This window comes from Egretta garzetta, unplaced genomic scaffold (genome assembly GCF_000687185.1).
Source record: "Egretta garzetta isolate BGI_Z169 unplaced genomic scaffold, ASM68718v1 scaffold258, whole genome shotgun sequence".
Lineage (NCBI taxonomy): Eukaryota > Metazoa > Chordata > Aves > Pelecaniformes > Ardeidae > Egretta > Egretta garzetta.
The window spans coordinates 1,019,893-1,038,285 of NW_009260413.1; the positions used below are offsets into that span (position 1 = coordinate 1,019,893).

An 18,393-nucleotide genomic window follows, 5' to 3' on the forward strand; every position below is an offset into this window, starting at 1 on the left:
CTTGCCCACCGATTCTATCTGCCACGTAGTCTCAGGCCTTTACAGAGGACTTGAGCCAAGCTGATCATTTTTGTCTCACTTAAGCTTTCTTGTCATCTTGCCTACGTCAAGTTGGGTTCTGCCACTCTTATCTCATATGATACCTTACATCTTGAGATAGATGAGCTGTAGTTCCTCTGCTGAGTCTGTGCTGACAGCTTTTTATGAGCCAGTGGGTTAAAGTGGCAGAATTACCCGAGTAGGCATGATATGTTTTGAGTGCGTAATTATGACTTCTTAACAGAGAAAAGGAGAAAATTGCTTGGGATACTAAAGACTGATACTTATCCATAAAATTTGAATCGTGACTCTTTATGTTCAGCAATGTAAGAGCTGACTTTTCAATAAACTTGATCTGAAGAGTGAGTATAATGAAAGTATAATGAGTACAGTTCTGCTTTTTCCTTGCGAGGCAACGGCAGTGATTAAGCAACTGATTTCTGTCAGTTCCTCGTGTGGTTGCTTATGAGAGCTCTAACTCCACGTGAACTAGTGCTACATGCCTGATGTTTGGTCTTGGTAAATCTGCTAACAGGCAGCAAACTGATGGGGCGGGGGGCAGAGGAAGGGGTCTCATTATAATGACATAGCGTTTTATTTTCTAAAAACAGTTTTAGGGAGGATGAAGTTGAGATTCAAACTGTGACAGCAGTTTGACTAGGGGTGAAACATACAAGCTGGAGGGAGGGATAATGCATTTCTCACTACTACTCTATTTGTGGTTCTGTTCTGAAAATGGAATTTAAAAATGGCACCTTTTTTAGAACAACGTTAGCTGTCATTAATGGCACAAACATGCCGCTACTCTGCTCAAAGCACCGAAGCAAGCCAAGCGCCTCTTGAAATTGAAGCTGGCTGTTGGCTCATCTCTCACTTTTGCAAACTTAGTCTTCGCTGCAGATTCTGCCCACACTTTGAGCTGTGAAACCTCATCAGTAAGGGCACATGTATGCAGCTAGGGCAGAGTTTGCATAATAATAATTGTTTGTGAGCCAAGAAAAGTACCCAGAGTTGGCTCTGCTGGCAGTTTAAGCTGAAACCGTCCATCAGCCCTGTCCGGGGCTTGTCAGTTCAACGAGTCATCGTGGCAGAGTAAAGACAGAATACGACGCTGCCATTTTCAGAGTCTCTTTTCAAAACAGAAATAATGTGTACAAGTATATCTCGCAAAATTCTTAAATTGGGGGGTGGGTGGGGGTGGTGTTCTAATTGATGTTGCTTTTCAGTACCTAAACAGATTAAAAACATAAGTTAATATATCATGGCTTTCTAAGAACTGAACAGTGTCTCCTTTTCCTAACTAGTGTTTACTATTTAAAAAATATTAATTTTTTTGGTATTTAGGCTTTGAAAAGCTATTAAATCTTAAGTTTGTTTAGTAATGTTCTGTGCTTTAAGATTGTCTGTTTCTTATATAGCAAAACCAGCTCCACTAGAAATAAAACCTCTGCCTGAATGGGAAGAATTACAAGCCCCAGTTAGATCTCCTATCACCAGAAGCTTTGCACGAGAGTAAGTTTCTTAGCTTTTCCTCGTTCGGATTAATTGTTTTCGTTGACTAGTGTGTTAATAAATGTGCGTATCTTTATTATATTTTTAGACTGTAATACAAATGGAAGTTTCCTTTGGAAGTGTGTGTGTGTACGTGTGTGTATGTATGTATTTATGCACATGTGCATTGAAACAGTGTGTCCATATGAATTATTATTTTGTAATATTAAATATATGGGACTGTGTGTAACCAAAAAATGTGACACTAGTAAACTTGAGTGAACGTTTCAGCTCTAATATGCTTATTTTTGTTGTTTACCAGGAGGTTTAAGATATTCGAGATGTATTGTTTGTAAAATAATTCCTGGTAATTAGCTCCTCCAGGTTTCCCATGTCTCCCAGACCGGATTCAGTTCATAGCACAACTTCCAGCAGTGACTCACACGACAGTGAAGAGAATTATGTATCCATGAATCCAAATCAGTCCTCTGAAGACCCAGTATGTAAAATCTACGTCTTAACTACTCTCTTCCTGTGCAGTCCTTACTTTTAAATCATGCAAACACAAATCCTTCCGCTCAAAATCACTCCCTTTATGCTTCTAGATCAAAATAGTAATAAAAAAAAAAAATCTCTATAGAAAAACTGTAACTTCGGTAAGATTTCACTGAAGAAGTTAAGAGCATAATCATATATAACGAGAATGGTTAGTATATGCAACCATTGTACAAAACAGTTCAATACAGGGCTTTTCTTTCCTCTTCCCTAGAAACTGTCTGTTCTAGGGAACTCTTGCTTGTCCTGGGCTATGCACCGGTTCAGTATTATGACATCAAGGGAAATAAACTGTCTTAAGACGTCTGAGACAGGCTTAAAAACCTTTATGAAATGGACATCTTCCAAGAAATGTGGAAGAAACAGGGCAGGGAAAAAGGATTGATGTTTGTTGTTTATTTTCTATAAAAAACTGAGCTATGTGTACTTTTATTAGGCTTTCAAAAAAGAGGATAGAAGGGGTCTTTGTGTATTGAATATCTGGGGGGTTTCCCCTTTGGGGGAGAATTTTCTCAGATAATAAAATTTCAGATACTCAGCTTGCAGTGCAGTAAGTGAAGAACTGGTTAGGAAGAGTTAATGATGTGTGCTGTGGTCTTTGTTTGGTTGAGGGGAAGAAAAGACAGAAAAAGAAGAACAGATTAGTATTTTAAACTAAGAGAGTAGCAGTAGACCTAGGCCTAAACTAAAATGTGGGCCGGAATACCCCTAAAGCACTGGAGGAAAACCTGTATCTTTAGCTCAGCTTTTTGTTCAGTACAGTTGAATGCATCCCCCACATTTTTACAGCTTGGGTTCTTAGTAGGGAATACAGCAGCATTTTTCATCTTTAAAGCGTTACGAAAGACCTTCTTTGGGGAGGGCCTGTCTAGCACCTTTTTTGTTCCGTTTGTTTGTCTGCCTTCTTATATGGCTTCTGCTAGCCTGTTTTGCTATACCCTGGACTCTCCTCCTCTCGGGGTGCTGCTTGCTTCCCCATCCCCTGCTGCTCTGGATACTCTCCCCAATCTCCTCTAGCCTCCCTCCCCTCCAGCTCACCATCGCTGCCTCTGGACACTACCTCTTGGTTCCCCCCTGAGCAAGCTGCGGTCCTGCTGACTTCTCTGCTGCAGCTCCGGCTTGGTGCAAGCTCACCAGCCTGCAGAGCATCCTGGCTTGGGCTTTGTACCATGTCTGACCTGCCGGCAGCGCAGGGGGAGTGGGGAGCCCATGGTGTAAAAACTTAGCCCCTCTCTAGCAAGAGGCATTGGTAAGTAATCGGTAACATCCCATTTACAAATGCAAGGAACGTCCCGTTTTACTCAAAGGCTTGGAATCTCCTATTCCCACAGTTCTGCCTGCAGCAGAATTGCAGTTCAAATTGGGGATTTCTGTTGATTCTTACAATGCCATTTCAGGGGTTTAACTTCAGTGCCGAGACGGTATAATTAATATCACAGCTCAGATGGCCTGTCATTAAAATCTTCTGTTGCCTTGCACCGTTCATCCTTTAAGGTTGTTCTACAGACTTCCTTTCATTTACACATATTTAAGGTTTCTGTTTTCTAATGCATATGTTCTGCCTGTCTAGTTTGTTTGAAATAACAGATTCTTTTTTATTTAAAGAGAAACATTGATACAGAACCCGATTTTTGTATGTTAAATATGCAGAAATTTGTCTGGAGAATTTGGGCAAGGAAAATGAACTTTGTTTCAGTTGTTTGTGTTTGTCCTTGTTACCAACATTAAATTAGTTGGATGATACAGATATAATGGATAACTTCCATTTTAAAAGCCCTGCCCATTAAGCTTTAACCCATAAAGTATTTTATTTCCTAGAGAACCTGAACGTTTCCAGATATCTCAAGGCCTTTGTTTTAAAATGTGCCAATCACGTAGATGTTTTAGAAATTTTTGTTTGTTCCAACTGCATCTTAGAAAGGAGTCCATACTTTTTCATCTTTTTCTGTCATCGGCTTCGAAGCATTTTGTTTGGACATGTCATACTTCTGTTTTATTTAATAAAATCAGCAATATTCTGCTTTTTCTTTCAAGTTGCTGTCAGCCTTACCCTCCTGTCTTTCCTTCTGCCTTCCTCTTCATTTTTTGCTGACTGCTGCCCTCTGTCTTCCTTTTTTTTCTTTATCTTTTAGAGAAGAGTCCTTCTATTGTACTGTTCCTATAACACCTGTTAAGAGGGAGGGATCAGGCTGGGAGAGGACAGAGGAGGTGAGGTTGTACAAGTCTGGGCTAATTGAAATTTAGGTATATGCAATGCAACTTCACTCCAGGTAGCCCTACACAAATTTCCCAAAGCTTTAACCTTTTGGGTCTTACCAATTGAATAACACTTTTTGATTTTCAGCTTAATCATGATGGCTTTTGAATGAAAAGTAAAAGTTTCATTTGAAGTTTTGCCACTATTGTAAGACTGAATTTCTTGGATGGTATTTAACAGCAATTTAAGGAAATAAAAAAAGTCTGTAATTAAGTCATGCTAAATTTGAGATGTAACAACTTCATTTAAAAAGAACAAATCACGCTCCATTCTTCTTGTGATATGAAAGGGACATTAGGTGGAAGGCATAGATTGGTTCGGTGGCAACCTTAAATTTGGGGGGGCTGGTTTGGGGCTTTTTTTCCCACCCATTTGCTTTCAACTCTGCCCCAGTTTTGACTTAAAATATATCCCCTTGTTATACAGCGTCAATACAATTTGCATGGTTTAACTGATTGCAAGAGCTCTCAGTCAGTTTTTTAACTTTTAATATTTTGTCGGTTTCTAATAAGCATATTTGATCATATATGGACTATTAGCATGTACATTTGTAGCTGAAGTTATTTATATTATAATTTCAGAATTTGTTTGGAAGCAACAGTCTTGATGGAGGAAGCAGCCCTATGGTAAAACCTAAAGGAGATAAACAAGTAGAATACTTAGATCTGGACCTAGATTCAGGAAAATCTACCCCACCTCGTAAGGTAAGCAAATCTTCAACTCTTGCATTTCTGCCATCACAAGTTTAAAATTTCTTCACAAGCAGTTGCTGGGAAAGCGGGGAGCCTCCAGCAAGACCATCTTAACTAGTTTGTCAAATGGTCGATCAGACAGGCTGTGTTGGACCTTTCAGAGAAACCTGTGCTTGTTCTAGATCTGTTTGGGACATCGACTTAATTTTTGTTGTTACTTTATTTTAACGTATGTTTTTCACTCTCCCTTCCCTTTCCCAGAAAAAGAGCAGTGGTTCAGGCAGCAGCGTGGCAGATGAAAGAGTTGATTATGTTGTGGTCGACCAGCAGAAAACACTAGCACTGAAGAGCACACGAGAGGCGTGGACTGATGGGAGACAGTCTACAGAATCTGAAACACCTACAAAAAGCGTGAAATGAAAATACTGCTTTTTCTTCAAAGAACAGAAAGGAGTGAATTTTGAAGAATTACAGAACCACAATGGCAGTGTTGTTCGACTGTACAGTACCTGATTCACTAGTGTGTGAATAGTTTCTTGACCGAATAGGATGGAAGCCAAAGGACACTTCGAATATATCAGAAGAATTTTAAGATCGTAAATTGGCTCTGTGGTCTCTGGAAAAATTGTAACCTGTAAATAACATGTAAAATAGTATCGCTTAGCTTTCAGAAAGCCTTTTGTTCTGTAGTTAACACATTTGTAGTATTACTATGTTTATGCACTTTTTCAGTTACAATGTTGGTTCAGGTATTCCCAGTTAGTGTACCTTAACGCCTAATTCATCTGGAGAATTTTTTTTTTCCTTACACTACTATTCCTTACAATTTTAGGTTAATTAAGCTACATGTAGATACGGAAATTAATATTTGAACTTCATTTTAACAACTTAAAATTGATTTTGCGGAAATACTTTCACAATTGAATAATCTACTTGAAATGCCAAGAGACGACAGTTAGTTACATACTTGTTTATATTTAATACACACAAGATTATTTGGAAGTCTACAGGTTACCTTCCTAACAAAAATTGCTGTGAGTTAATAATAATGAACTGTACTGGGTTTAGACCTACAATCCTGGCTTATATGTTAGTTGTTAGTGGTGGAACTTCTATTGTATTTTATTAATGACAGTGTTCTGTGTTCAATGGGTGAAGATTCTGCAGGGTGGGATCTTACACTTTTAAAGACTGAATAATTAAATATCAAGTAAGCCTGCAAACCACTGATGGCATGCAGTAATATTGTGATCTCACACTTATTAACAAGAAATAACCTTTATATTATTTACAGAAGGTAGAGTATATAAATCAGGTACGTACCAAGCACTGTTGTGCTAATACACTGATCAGGTTTAGACAATGAGCTTTAGTTTTGTACTATTTAGAAGTTCTAATGTCAGTTTTCAGTTCAAGATTAATGGGACAGTTTGACATTCATTGTTTGTAGTACTAGCAAAATACTGTGATTTTGAATTAGACATTAATTCAAATGGAAATACTATGTTTTGACACCATAGTGCCCTTCTTATGATCTCTATTTTACTTTAATCTCCTGCTTGGCCTTATATTTAAATCCCTATGCAACTGATATTTTATATCTCTGTTTTTAAAAATTAGATGATATACTTAAATGATCCCCTTGTAAACCACTTGTTGCTCTTTCCTGGTACAGGATTTTAAGCTCTGTATACTGTGATCCTTTATTTTACTATGCCAGTTCCAAATAATAATCTGCCTTGGTTTAGAAACATTTTTTGATATTTGGAAGAAGATAGAGTTCTTTAAATACGTGAATGAGTTAGGTCTAGATAGAAAACTTACTAACACTTTTTTTTTTTTTTACACACAAACACCCTCAAGTAAGCGGTTGGTTTTATTTTCCCACCCGATTGTTTTATTTTGTCCAGATCATTTAAAAGTTGAGCATAGAGCTGTGTTGTTTTCTGGCATGTTGGCCTTAGTACTGTGCCTAATCTACCGTTGGTTGTTTCTCTCCCCTCACAACCACAATCTATAGTATGTAAATTATCTTATTCTTAACAAAGGTTCTTTTTAAATTAGTAATATTTTGATGCTTTGAATGTTCATTTTAAAAAAGAAACTAAACACAATGCATTTTGAGGTGAATTTTAAATAAATCAAGTTGTTCAGTTTTGATGTGTAAACTCTGTCCTGTGAAACAGCAAACCAATGTTAATGTGTCTACGAAGGTGCCTCGATACTGACCACGCTTTTCAAAATTGCGGATTACCTCTTAGTACCTCTTAAAAAAAAAAATGTACAGCTAAAACAATTTTCAAAACTATTCTCTATTTTAAAACCCTGCACCAAGCAGCTAAATAATCTGAATTCCCTGTCTTCTGGAAGCCAGAAGCAGCGATGTGAGCCGAGGGGACCTTGATGGCTCTATCAAAAGTAGTTCAAATCCATAAAGATTCTGGAGCTATAGTTCAACTCCACTTTGACGGTCTTCCTATCCAATAATAAACTCTTCTTCACTGATGCGACAGTTGAAGCACCCATAGGCATGGTGAGTACTTTGTAACTAATGTGGTAGTTTTGGTTGAAGCATCTTGAAGCATCTTACTGGTACAATGACAGCAGTGCATCTCCACTGCTGAGATGCCTGTAATCCATTAACAGGTGCGGTTAGATAATCACTTTGCTGTTTATCCTACATAATTGGTTTGGTGCTTGCCACTGGGGAGGAGAATCCTATTGTGGACTCACGCATGCACCCAAGGAATAAGATGATCTTGGAATATTTCAAACTCATGTTTCTTTATTCTCTGTATAGATGGGAGAATTTGAGGGAGAAGGTTTGGGAGGGCTGCTCATCTTTTACCTATCCCTAACCCATCTGTCCTTGAAACATTTACCAACTACACAACTATGTATTATTTTTAAAACTCTTTGGGGGTTTGTAATCGAGCAGTAATACTTATATTTAGATATCTATACTATTTTTTTCAGATGATGTGAGCATCTCTGATAACGAAATATAAAATATAAATGCCTGAAAGAGTCCGTTTCCTAGGCTGGCCTCTCTTTTTGAGCTAGTGATACAAGGTGGTTTTGCTCTAAGTTTGCCGATATCAGTCCTTGGTTTACAGATTACACTTATTTTTTCTTCATTTGAAATCTGGCAGCATTCACAATGTTAATTGTTGTTATGATTGCAAATCCACTCTTAAGTTCTAGGCTTTCCCCCCTTCCTTTTGTTAAGGAAAACAGCAGCTTTCAGCCTGTATAGACAGTATAATGATTTCTTAAGTAATAGTCTAAAATTTCTCTTTAATTAGATTTCTAAACAGTTTCCCCCCCCCCTAATTCCAGTTATTTATTTTCTCTACTTGTTGTCCAAAGGATGTTCAGCATCAGAGACATGATACTAACGCTGGATGATACATCTCATTTTCACCGATAAAGCTTCGTGCTGCAGGTCTGTCTGAGCTCTTGGATAGTCTAAGGATGTGAATATTAAATTGAAAATGTGAATCCTAAAATTGTAGGTCGTAGAAGGAAAGCTGGACTGCTGTTAGCCTTGTGTAACTTTCCATTAATAGCTTTGTGAGCACGCTACAGTTGGAGGAATGGGCACCAGTGGAAGCTCCAGCAGATACCGGTGCAGAAGTAGTTTGTGTTGTTTGTCAGGTGTTCTTCTTCAAACAGGTAAGTTAGTTCTTGTTTCGCTAAAACAGTACATTACCAGTTGTGGATATGGTTCTCATTGCTGTATGTGTCATAACCAAGAGTCATTTCAAACTGCAAATACATGTGTGTAACAGGTTTTCTACAAATGCAGAGACTACTGCTCACAAAAGTCAAAAGAAAAGCTTGGTGCCTTGTGCACTAAGATTGACTAAAGGTGGTTTGGTATCACTTTATGCTATAATCTCAACAACATGTTATCTGCTAAGTACTAACGGCCATACTTAGTCTTTTCTTACTTTACTGAAATTTGTATTTATGTAAAAATAATTAACAGTCCATTCATGTAGGGTAGTTGTGACATAGTGCCACACCTAGGGTGTACAGACAAATTACAGTCTTGCTGTTTCAATTAAGTAACTTAGAATTTGTTGCTCCATGTAGCTAAATAGGGAGCGATGGGCAGGTCTATAGCTTTCACATTGCACTATGAGCTAAGCAAGATTTTTATCGCAGTGCAATTTGAGCTCAGCTATTACTGACTGCAGCAGTCAATTTATATATATATTGTAGTCCTGCAAAACTACTTTGAAACCTACCAGCCAGCCCTGGACTAAACCTTCCATTCCCTCCTTTACTATACAGGTTTGTGTCATGAAAAGCCAAAGGATATTTATTTGCTCAAGAAAAAGATATTGCCATACAATATCAGTGTGCAATTTTAGAAAGCAATAATATCACTTAATCTGCTTGGATATTTTACACCTATAGCTCTTAGGAAGCTGAGCACTATCCACAAGCAAACTTAAGTTTGGAGATCAGTCTCTGTATTTCTTGCATCTGCTCTTGGTCTCTTTTGCGTTGAACACCACTTAAGGTTCATTTCTTGTTGTCCATCGTATTACATGGGAATACTAATGTGGTCTGTCACCACAAAAAAGTGCTTGGCCAGCAATTGGTGTGGTAAATGTTCCACAAAAACATTGGGTGTAGATGAACTAAATACCAAGTTGTGAGGTTTTTGTCTAGCTTTTTGTTTTAACTGAACAAGCAATTTGGGTGCCGGTCTCAACCTGATGAGGTGCAGAGTGGGACAAAAAGAAGAGGTGCTTGAGATAGTAATGAATGATGTCTTTGACATGAAAAGTTTCCCAGTATGTGTTTATGGTTCAGCATCCTTGATGTTAATGTTGAGTAACAGAAGTGGGAGAATAGCAGGTATTGAATGCATGACTAGTTGAAAAGTTTTTGACATCTTGTCATTAGATAAGCAGAGCTAGACTGTTCGATGCCAGTGGTTGTCTTTTTAGATGGTCTTTAAAGGAAAATTCTTGTGTTTTATGTGAAAGGGACGATCTATGTTTGCTTCAACATTTTTATGAGAAATAAGTGTACAGTTGTGTAATCTGCAGTGTACACACGTAACTTAAGCACTAAAAGCTTTGGTAAAACCAACTTGCAAAATAAGTATCTCACTGCGATGCCAAATTTAGTAAGCCAGTAGAATTATTTTTCAGTTTCTAAACCACGAGGCATGGGCCAATGCCTTTTACTTCTGTATTTAAAAACAGAAGGTGAACGTTAGAAATTACTCATTTTGAAATCTTTTAGTTCACTACGGTAAAATGGAATAGGAGAAAAAAAAACATACGGTTTAGAACATAAAATACAAATGTGGGGGGGACTCAGAATTTTCTCACTGTTATAAAATCAACATTTGTAGTAACCGTTGTGATTCACTCTTGAAGATTCTTGCAGGCTCCATCTTTGTTGCCAAGCCTTTTCCTGGTAAATTATATCTGCAATGAAACAATAAGAAAATGTGTGTTGCATCAATTTTGAAAAAGGCCAGTCCTACTGTTATAGTAAGATTTTATTAAATGTTGTTTGAGGTTCTTTCTGGCTGGTGCTGGGTGCTAGTGTGTGTATGTGGGACTTGCATGGGGTACCCAGATGACTTGATGGCACTTTGGGAGAGGGTGTGGAAATCCAGTCTTCTGAAGGTATTTAAAAGGTGCAATACAAAGTAAAACTAAGCTTAATTATTACTTTTAGAATTGACTGAGCACGTTTAAGTATGAAATAAAATGCTTTTGATTTGGAAAAACAAAAGGCTCACAGTAGGGCATCTCAGCCTTTTATTCAAGTTTAGCTGCAGGGGAGCTGAGCTGTTCTTGAAGTAGCCGTAACTAGCTGTATAACCTAGCAGTGCCCAAGGAACAGCACTTAAAGCTTCAGGTAAAGTGTAGAATTCTATTTTAAAACCCCGTTTACAGAAAACACATTGGTATCTGGAAAGCTGACCACTGGTACCGAATGTGAGCAAACAACTGGTCAGCCTTTACTACATTTATTTTAATCAGATGGACAGAATAGGAGGAAAGTATAATTATGCCTTATTTTTCCTGAATTCCTACTAGACTTTAAATTACATAAGTTTTCATATTTTTATGCTATTTTCAGGGAATATAGAAGTAATCACTACTTGTTTCTCTGCACTTGTGCCGTGGATTTACATGCTTGTAAAGTATACAGACTAATTGAAATGTTTGTTCAGGATTTTTTTTCCCTAACCTGTTAGTGGTGAAGGATGGGAGTTTTGGACGGGCTTCAGGCTGGCCTGTTGGGAGTACCTCAATCTGAGTCTGGAGTTAACTGCATCAAAATGGTGCTAAAACCCTCTGCTGAGGTTGTCTTCATAGTAATAGAGATAAATCACAGTGAATGTATACAGTTATTTTTAAAAAAATAATCATAGCTGAGACCAAAATGTTGAAACAAATGGTATTCAGAGTTAGGCCCCGTAATCTCTAGCTAGGCGTGGAGCAGCATTTTTAAATGGCATTGAGTGTAATAGGGTTGCAAGTTGCCCAGGCAGATAAACCCATTGTATGATCTTTTGAGGAGCAGACTTCAATACTCAATGCACCAGTGTAACCTGTTTAAGGAAGTGAAAGTTCCAACAACTTTTTCAAAAAAATCTCATTTCTACTCAGATATGTAAATAGAAGTTTAGGAACTAAATTTTAAAAATACTGCTTGTGTTTCAACTATTTTTTTTTCCCTGCATAAATGAAAGAGGTGATGGTTCCTGAAGACGTTACCACTAGCTCTGTTCGCTGACAGCTCAACTTGAGGGAGCACGGAATAGACTTAGCTCTCAACGGACTTTTTTTAAAAAGAAGGAAAAAGCAAAGGAGCCAACCAGGCTCAGGATTCAGGCTCTGATCTGCCTCGCAGTGAGCTCCCTTCCCTTTGTATGCCGTGGAGTGCCGCTACCCGCCGTTCCAGTGCTCAGCTTTGAAGCAGGGTCAGAAATTCTGCGGCCAGTGCCAGAGTGGCACCAGGAAGCTCTGGAAAAGTGGTGCGCTTAAAATATATATAAAGAGTTGAAGAAAAAATTTAGTTTTGGAGAGGGTTGGTGGGTGGTGGCTTTGTTTCCCTCCCCCTTGTAAAAGGAATAGGATAAAATTTAGGATTGGGATACAAGTATACTTAGTACTAGCCTTACAGGCGGTGCTGCATCTTGCTGTGCCTGTGAATGTTTGCTTCCAGTTTTTTGTAGTGGTACCTGCGGTCTATGTTTTCTGTAGAGTATCCTTCCATTTGGTGTATCAGGAGGAGAGCCACCTTTTACAGTATGGGACTAAGGATCAGAAAATGTTAGCTCCCACCCTTTCACGAGCTAGCCACCCAAGCTGCCCTGGGATGCAGTCCCCCCAGAAGACTTTGGCAAGAAGCTGAATAGGTGCCGATTTATGGTCAGGTCTGGTCTTGAACTGTGAGATGGTTTTGTGCAAGCTTATTCTGGACCTAGTTTTGTGATAATGCACTTTGTGGTGTGTGACCAGGCATGCACATTCATTACTAGCTTCAACCTTTTATTTTGCCAAGGTGTACTTGCATAAAAGTTCAGGGATGAATTTCCAGTTGATAGTTCTGAGATCGTTCTTGAGGCTTTCTTTTAGTAGGTGCATTGTGTAGAAAGATGGAAACTTTAAAAACAAGAAGTTACTGTTCTGTAAATGGGAATAAATTCTCCTTTAAAAAAAAAACAAACAAAAAAACCCCCAACAAAACACAAAATAACCTCTCAGCCCTTAAAAAAACCCCGAAACTCCCAAACAAAACAACTTGATTTCAACTGTGTGTCTTTATTTAATATCTTCTATAGTCTGACCATCTTCAGGTAAACTGCAGCCGTGCGGACCTTTTCCATTTCCTTCAGAAAGCATCCCTTCCAAACGCCGTCAGTTCTGTTGGCTGTGGCTTTCTGCTTGTGGCTGCCGAGATAACTTTGCCTGACTGACTCCCTTCTGGTCAGATTCTTCTATAAAGCTGTATCTGTTCTGGGCACACCATCTGTCAGATTCTTCTTTTCTATTAGTAGTTTTTCTATCCCCTGCATCCTAATGATCTGGATACGTGCAGTTACGTTTTCCGCGAGGCACTTAGCTCTTTGGTGAAGTCTCACTTTGATTTCCTGTGCCTTTCTGACATGATTTTTTCCCCCCAAATATTCTGTTTAATTAAAGGAGGTTTGAAAAGTAATTACTTTTATAATAGCGGCTCTGTTTTTCATGAGTGAGCAGAATTTTTCTGAACATATCAAATAATCTCTGTTGTTACTCAGAATAATCACTAACGCAGAACAGAATTCAGATGACGTATACAAAGCAGTAATTCAAAAGAAGTGAATATAGCCTAATACCAAATGTGTATTCATGTCTAATACCAAGGACTTGGAAAATACGTGTGGCACAAAGCAAGCATAGTCTACACATGTAAGAACCCACCAGTTTTGTTGCAAAAACTGTACTGGAAGCCCCTGTATGTGCTATTTATTCTGAGACTATAGTTACAGGGAAGTAAGGGGCAGGTATTTATCGATATGAGTTAAGTATCTAAGTGTTTTTCAAAATACTTCATGAGTATTTGTTTAAATATCGAAACACTACAGGGAAAACTGGCCCAGGTCACAACCAAGAAGCAGCAAAGCAGTGTAAGAAAGGCAAGAAAACCATGGAAATCAGATTGAGATGCTATGACAGAGGCCTTGCTCTAGAAAATTTGGGTCTACAGGCAGATACCTGTGTGTATGTGGAATCCCCTGAGAATCATTCACTTTTGGTGATAAAAATTGCAGAGGTAGCCTAAATAGAAAAGTTTAAGTCTCACTTAAGAAAACTCCTTTTCAGATGTATCCCTATCTTTCAGTCCAGGTTTATATCCAACTTCTTAACATCCTTTTTGCTCTAAGAATGACTGCACCGGAAGGAAGTCAGGTGGCTTAGCGGTAGCGCCAATGTATGGAGGAAGTGACTGCTGCAAGGGAGCCGCTTTGCTTGCATCCTCCCGCTCCGGTTGCCATGCCGTAACGGTGAGAAGTGGGCTTCATGAGTGCGAGAAAATGGGGTCGGGGAAGAACCTGACCGCAGAGGGAGGAAAATCTGGAGTTTTGAAAAGGGAGGGATCTGTGTGTATGGTGAAATTGTGCGTGTATATTATTTTCTGTAGGAAAATGTATTTTACATATAAAAAAACCTCTGTATTTTTGCATTTGGTTGAGCCTTTTCAGTCACAGCAGCATGCAAATAAAACCTGAAAGCATTTTATCCATTCTGGGTTTCTTCTGTGAGAGAGGTGCCTGTTACAGAATCTCCGTTCTTCAACAATTTCTGTAGCAAGTATCAGCAGTGGACACTGGGGTTTTTTGCATGGGTAAATTTTATTGCTCAAAGGGCTTGTTTTAAGCTGGACACAAGCGGAGCCTGGCATGCTATGTGGATGTGTTGCTGTTACCAAATTTTCATTGGTTTCTGGCTGTGCAAAATCTGAAAGATTTTTGGTCTTCGTGTGTCACTATTTTTGTAGTCTACTTTTTGAAGATAGACCTAAAACATAGTAGGCTTGCAAGTGTTCCTTACAGTTTAAGCACTGCAGATGAACATTAATTTTGCTAGGATGGTTACACTGTAGTTTGAATAACTTCAGTGTCATCTTCACAGTACTCAAAATGTAAAGAGCCCACGGGTAGATATTTATACGCTTACGTGTGGTAAACTCTAAAACACTGTTTCCATTGCATTAAGGGATCTACTGAAATTAATGTAAATGTCTTTTGCGTGTGGTTGCTGGTTTTTTACAGTGAAAATCAATGTTATGATGAAGCTGCACCTTTGCTGATGGGTAGATTTTTTTTTTTTTTTTTAACAAACACAACATGATAATGGTGGCTCAGATTTGACTACTGGCACTGTGTGTGTGTATCACCTGTTACCTGCAGCACCATTAATCTGAGACTGGAATAAAAATGATCGTGACTGAAATGTGATGGCTTTGAAGTAGGCCTAATTACATTTAGATTTGGATGGGATAGTCCAGCTCAACATCAGCATTGTGAGGGGCCAGAAAAATTGGCACTATCTAAATCTCTCTTGCATAGTATTTTACTTTTGTATTGTAAACTAAACTTCGAAAGACATCAAAACACCCTAAGATCTGAACGCAAACCAGGCTTTCTCCCCTCTCCGACCTTCTCGAATCCAAATGGCTGCCGTATCTCTGATGGTGTGACCACAAACAGCTCTCTTTCATTCCTTTCATTTCTCAAACTTTGGGACGATTTAGTGTTGATACATGTACAGCAGTGCCTGCTAGCGTAACTGCTGCACAGCCAATGTTGTCATTTAGAGTTGCTCTTGCTTGTGGTGTCCAAATTTCTTATTTAACAAGAAGTCATCTAAAGAATATTAAAGTTATGATACACAGCTGAGCAACAAAATTGAAAGATGTCGTCACCTGAGAGATTTGACAAAAATCTGTAATTAAACTGTTCTTTATAAGCATGTTAATAATTACTTGTCTCTGCAGTTTAGTGCTGGCTGAGGGAGGATTTTTTGCCCTATTGTGTATTTGTTTAGCACATTAATAACCCCCATCATGAGCTTCGTTGTGCCGCTGGTTGCTTTTAATATAAGGTCTCCATATTCGGGCTCTGTATGGACTGTTATGATTTTGCACATTCATGAGCATCTTCATGTTAACTTGGAAAGCCTTCTTTCCTGTTTTGGTTGGCGTTTGGGGTTTTTTTGGGTTTTGGGTTTTTTTTGCATAGTCGTCTGCTCTGCTTTCAGGAGTTTAAGAAATTTGGAACCTTTAGTCTTACTTTCCACTTTCAACATGAGATTTTTTTTTTTTAATTGTTATGCCTGCCCTCTGTACTTGCTAGAAGCCTAATGGTTTGCTTTATTTTTGCCTCTAGTTGACCCTTTTCCTCTGAGCGTGGCAGAGATTTTGGTAACTCTGCTGTTTCACAGCATGGTTCTCTTCCCTTGGAAATAGCTTGTTCAAAATTCTGATGTAGGAGTTGACTCCTAGTGATGTGGCTCTCTTGCGGCGATATAGGGTCTGTGGCAACTTCAAGTGAGTAATCCTGAATAATGAAATAATGGATGGATTAGAGCTAGACTTAGTATTTTTGTTGAGATGTGAATCATCTATTCAGAAGCATTTGGGTCTATAAAATGTATTTCATTACTGTGCTGTTAGGGCTATCCAGAAATACTCATATGATATTGCAGGTTGCATACAACTGCAAGGCTAATTTTTTCTTTCCCCCCCCCCCCCTCCCCCGCCTCTGATTTAGAGAGGGGAAAAAAAAATCCCGTTTCTACAGTGGAATTCAGGTTTTGGCTAGTAATATTTTTTCTATAATGTTTTACCTTTTGTGAATGAAATATTTGGAGCTGGTATTTTCTTGCATATTAACTTTGAAATTTAAGCAAAAATTATCCTATCTCTATGGTAAAGGCAGAGTTTCTCAGAAGTAAGGGAAATGGAGAACCTATAGCAGTAGCCAGGAAGAAAAGAGAAACAATTTATCTCCACACCACCTGACATGGTGGTGTTTTGTTTTGGTGGACGGGTGAGAATCAATGATGAGATTTGGATGGAGGTGGTGCTTTTCTCCCTCTCCCCTTACAAAGTTTTGTCACCTTCCCCACCAAATAAGTATGATCTTACCTGGCGATTTTAGTCTGATTATAAAAGATGGTGTCGAAGGTGCTGAAACATCATCACCTCTCTTCCCAAATACCGGACTCCTTCCCAAGGACCTTCTACCCCGCTTTTCTTCTCCAGTGATCCTCCATGTGTAGTTTTGAGTGCTTTGCAGGGGAGATAAGAGAGTGCAAAACGGGGAGGGGGAGCGGAGCTTGCTTCCCACCCTTCCCTGCTGACCACACCACTGCATCAGCTGGGGCAGCTCTAGGAGAGGAGGTAGAGGGGTACAGGCTGAGGCCAAGCAAATTAAAACTGGACACAAGACTATGCTGGAATACTGTAAGTGGCTAAATTAATACAATTTAGTAGAATTTGCTACTGCATGTATTTAAAAGTTAAAGCTGTCTCCCTGAATGCAGAGAAAAGCCTTCAGCAAAGCTCAGGGACTGGTGTGTTGGTTTTAGGGTTTTTTTGTCTGTGATAAGAGATGACAACAAGCAGTGGGAGAATCTGTCAGTAAATTCATTATTAGTTGAGGAATCCTATTCTAGGAAAATTGAGGTTTTTCTGGGATGTTATTCTTCTGAGCAGTTTTGGCAGAAATATAGTGACACAATCTTTTGGAAATGTCAAAGCTAATCACTTCAACTTCAAAAAATTTTAACGGATGTCTGTAGTAAAAAACAATAGAATGAAGAGTTGTAATGATTGTCACGGAGATGGTGTCAGTTTAGCTGCTACCTTCGTGGTTACAGTAGTTTCTCAGGACCTGGGAGACGCAGCCTCACAGACCTGTGGAGTACACTCACCGGCAGCATTGACATTCGTACGACTTCTGGATGCGGACATAGGTACGGATGTAACAAAAATCTGCATGTGCAGATCTGTAGAGCAATGAGGTTGATGTGGAGTGCCTGGCTGCCTGCGCTGTGTACCATTCAGGGGGCTTCTCCTCCAGACTGCCTCAAGCCTGGCCAGTTGGGCTCGGCCTCTGCCAGCAGTTGGGAGTGCAACAGTGGTGCTCTTGCGTTCACCTTCCACTTCGTTTCATCCATTTTCTGCGCTCCAGGGTTCTCCCAGGACGTGCCCTCTGGTACCAGGGTCAGTGAGGAGCACTCCTTGCAATGCAAGCATTGATGCGCTCCGCCATGGTCTACAGCAGGAGGCTGCAGCCGGCGGTGGCTTCAAGCTAGGAGCAGACACTGTGTTTCTTCCTCATCCGGTCTATAAAACCGTGCTTCTCTGCCTACAACCTTGGTCTGGCTCCTTCAGCCCAAGGCGAGGGAAGGCGACCCGCGCGGTTAGCCCTGGCACCCATGTTGGTGAGCACTCGAGTTACTGTATTCACACTTCACTCTCTCTGGCTGGAGATGTTCTGTTCTATTGACCCGAAACAAGGCACTGTTTTTTACCCAGACCTGCCGTTTCCTAGCAGCGGCGGCGTCCTTGCATTGCATTTTGACGAGGGTACAGGTTACGTTAGTAACCCTGTGGATGGAGGGAGAGCATGTTGGGATGGTAGTTAACTTTAAACGTTAAAAGCGAGACAGATGGGCTTCCCCGTAGCTGCTACAAGCTGTTACCAGGAACCTATGGCGCAACCTGACCCGTTCGCATCGAAGGGGCGTTATGAGTGACGTTACTGTACAACGCATCGTCGTCATCTGCTTTACTACAGAACGCGGCTGCTCCAGCAAGCCG

At 39.6% G+C, this 18,393-nt stretch overlaps 1 protein-coding gene across 1 annotated transcript in view; it reads left to right on the forward strand.

The window, feature by feature from the left end:
- GAB1 (GRB2 associated binding protein 1) overlaps positions 1–6,528 on the forward strand; it is a 43,175-nt gene extending 36,647 nt beyond the window's left edge. Inside the window, exons 7-10 of the mRNA XM_035899189.1 lie at positions 1,458–1,551; positions 1,906–2,029; positions 4,924–5,046; positions 5,296–6,528. Coding sequence (XP_035755082.1) covers positions 1,458–1,551; positions 1,906–2,029; positions 4,924–5,046; positions 5,296–5,454 — 500 coding nt within the window. The 3' untranslated portion in view covers positions 5,455–6,528. The remainder of the gene's footprint in view (positions 1–1,457; positions 1,552–1,905; positions 2,030–4,923; positions 5,047–5,295) is intronic.
- The last annotated feature ends 11,865 nt before the right edge of the window (positions 6,529–18,393 follow it).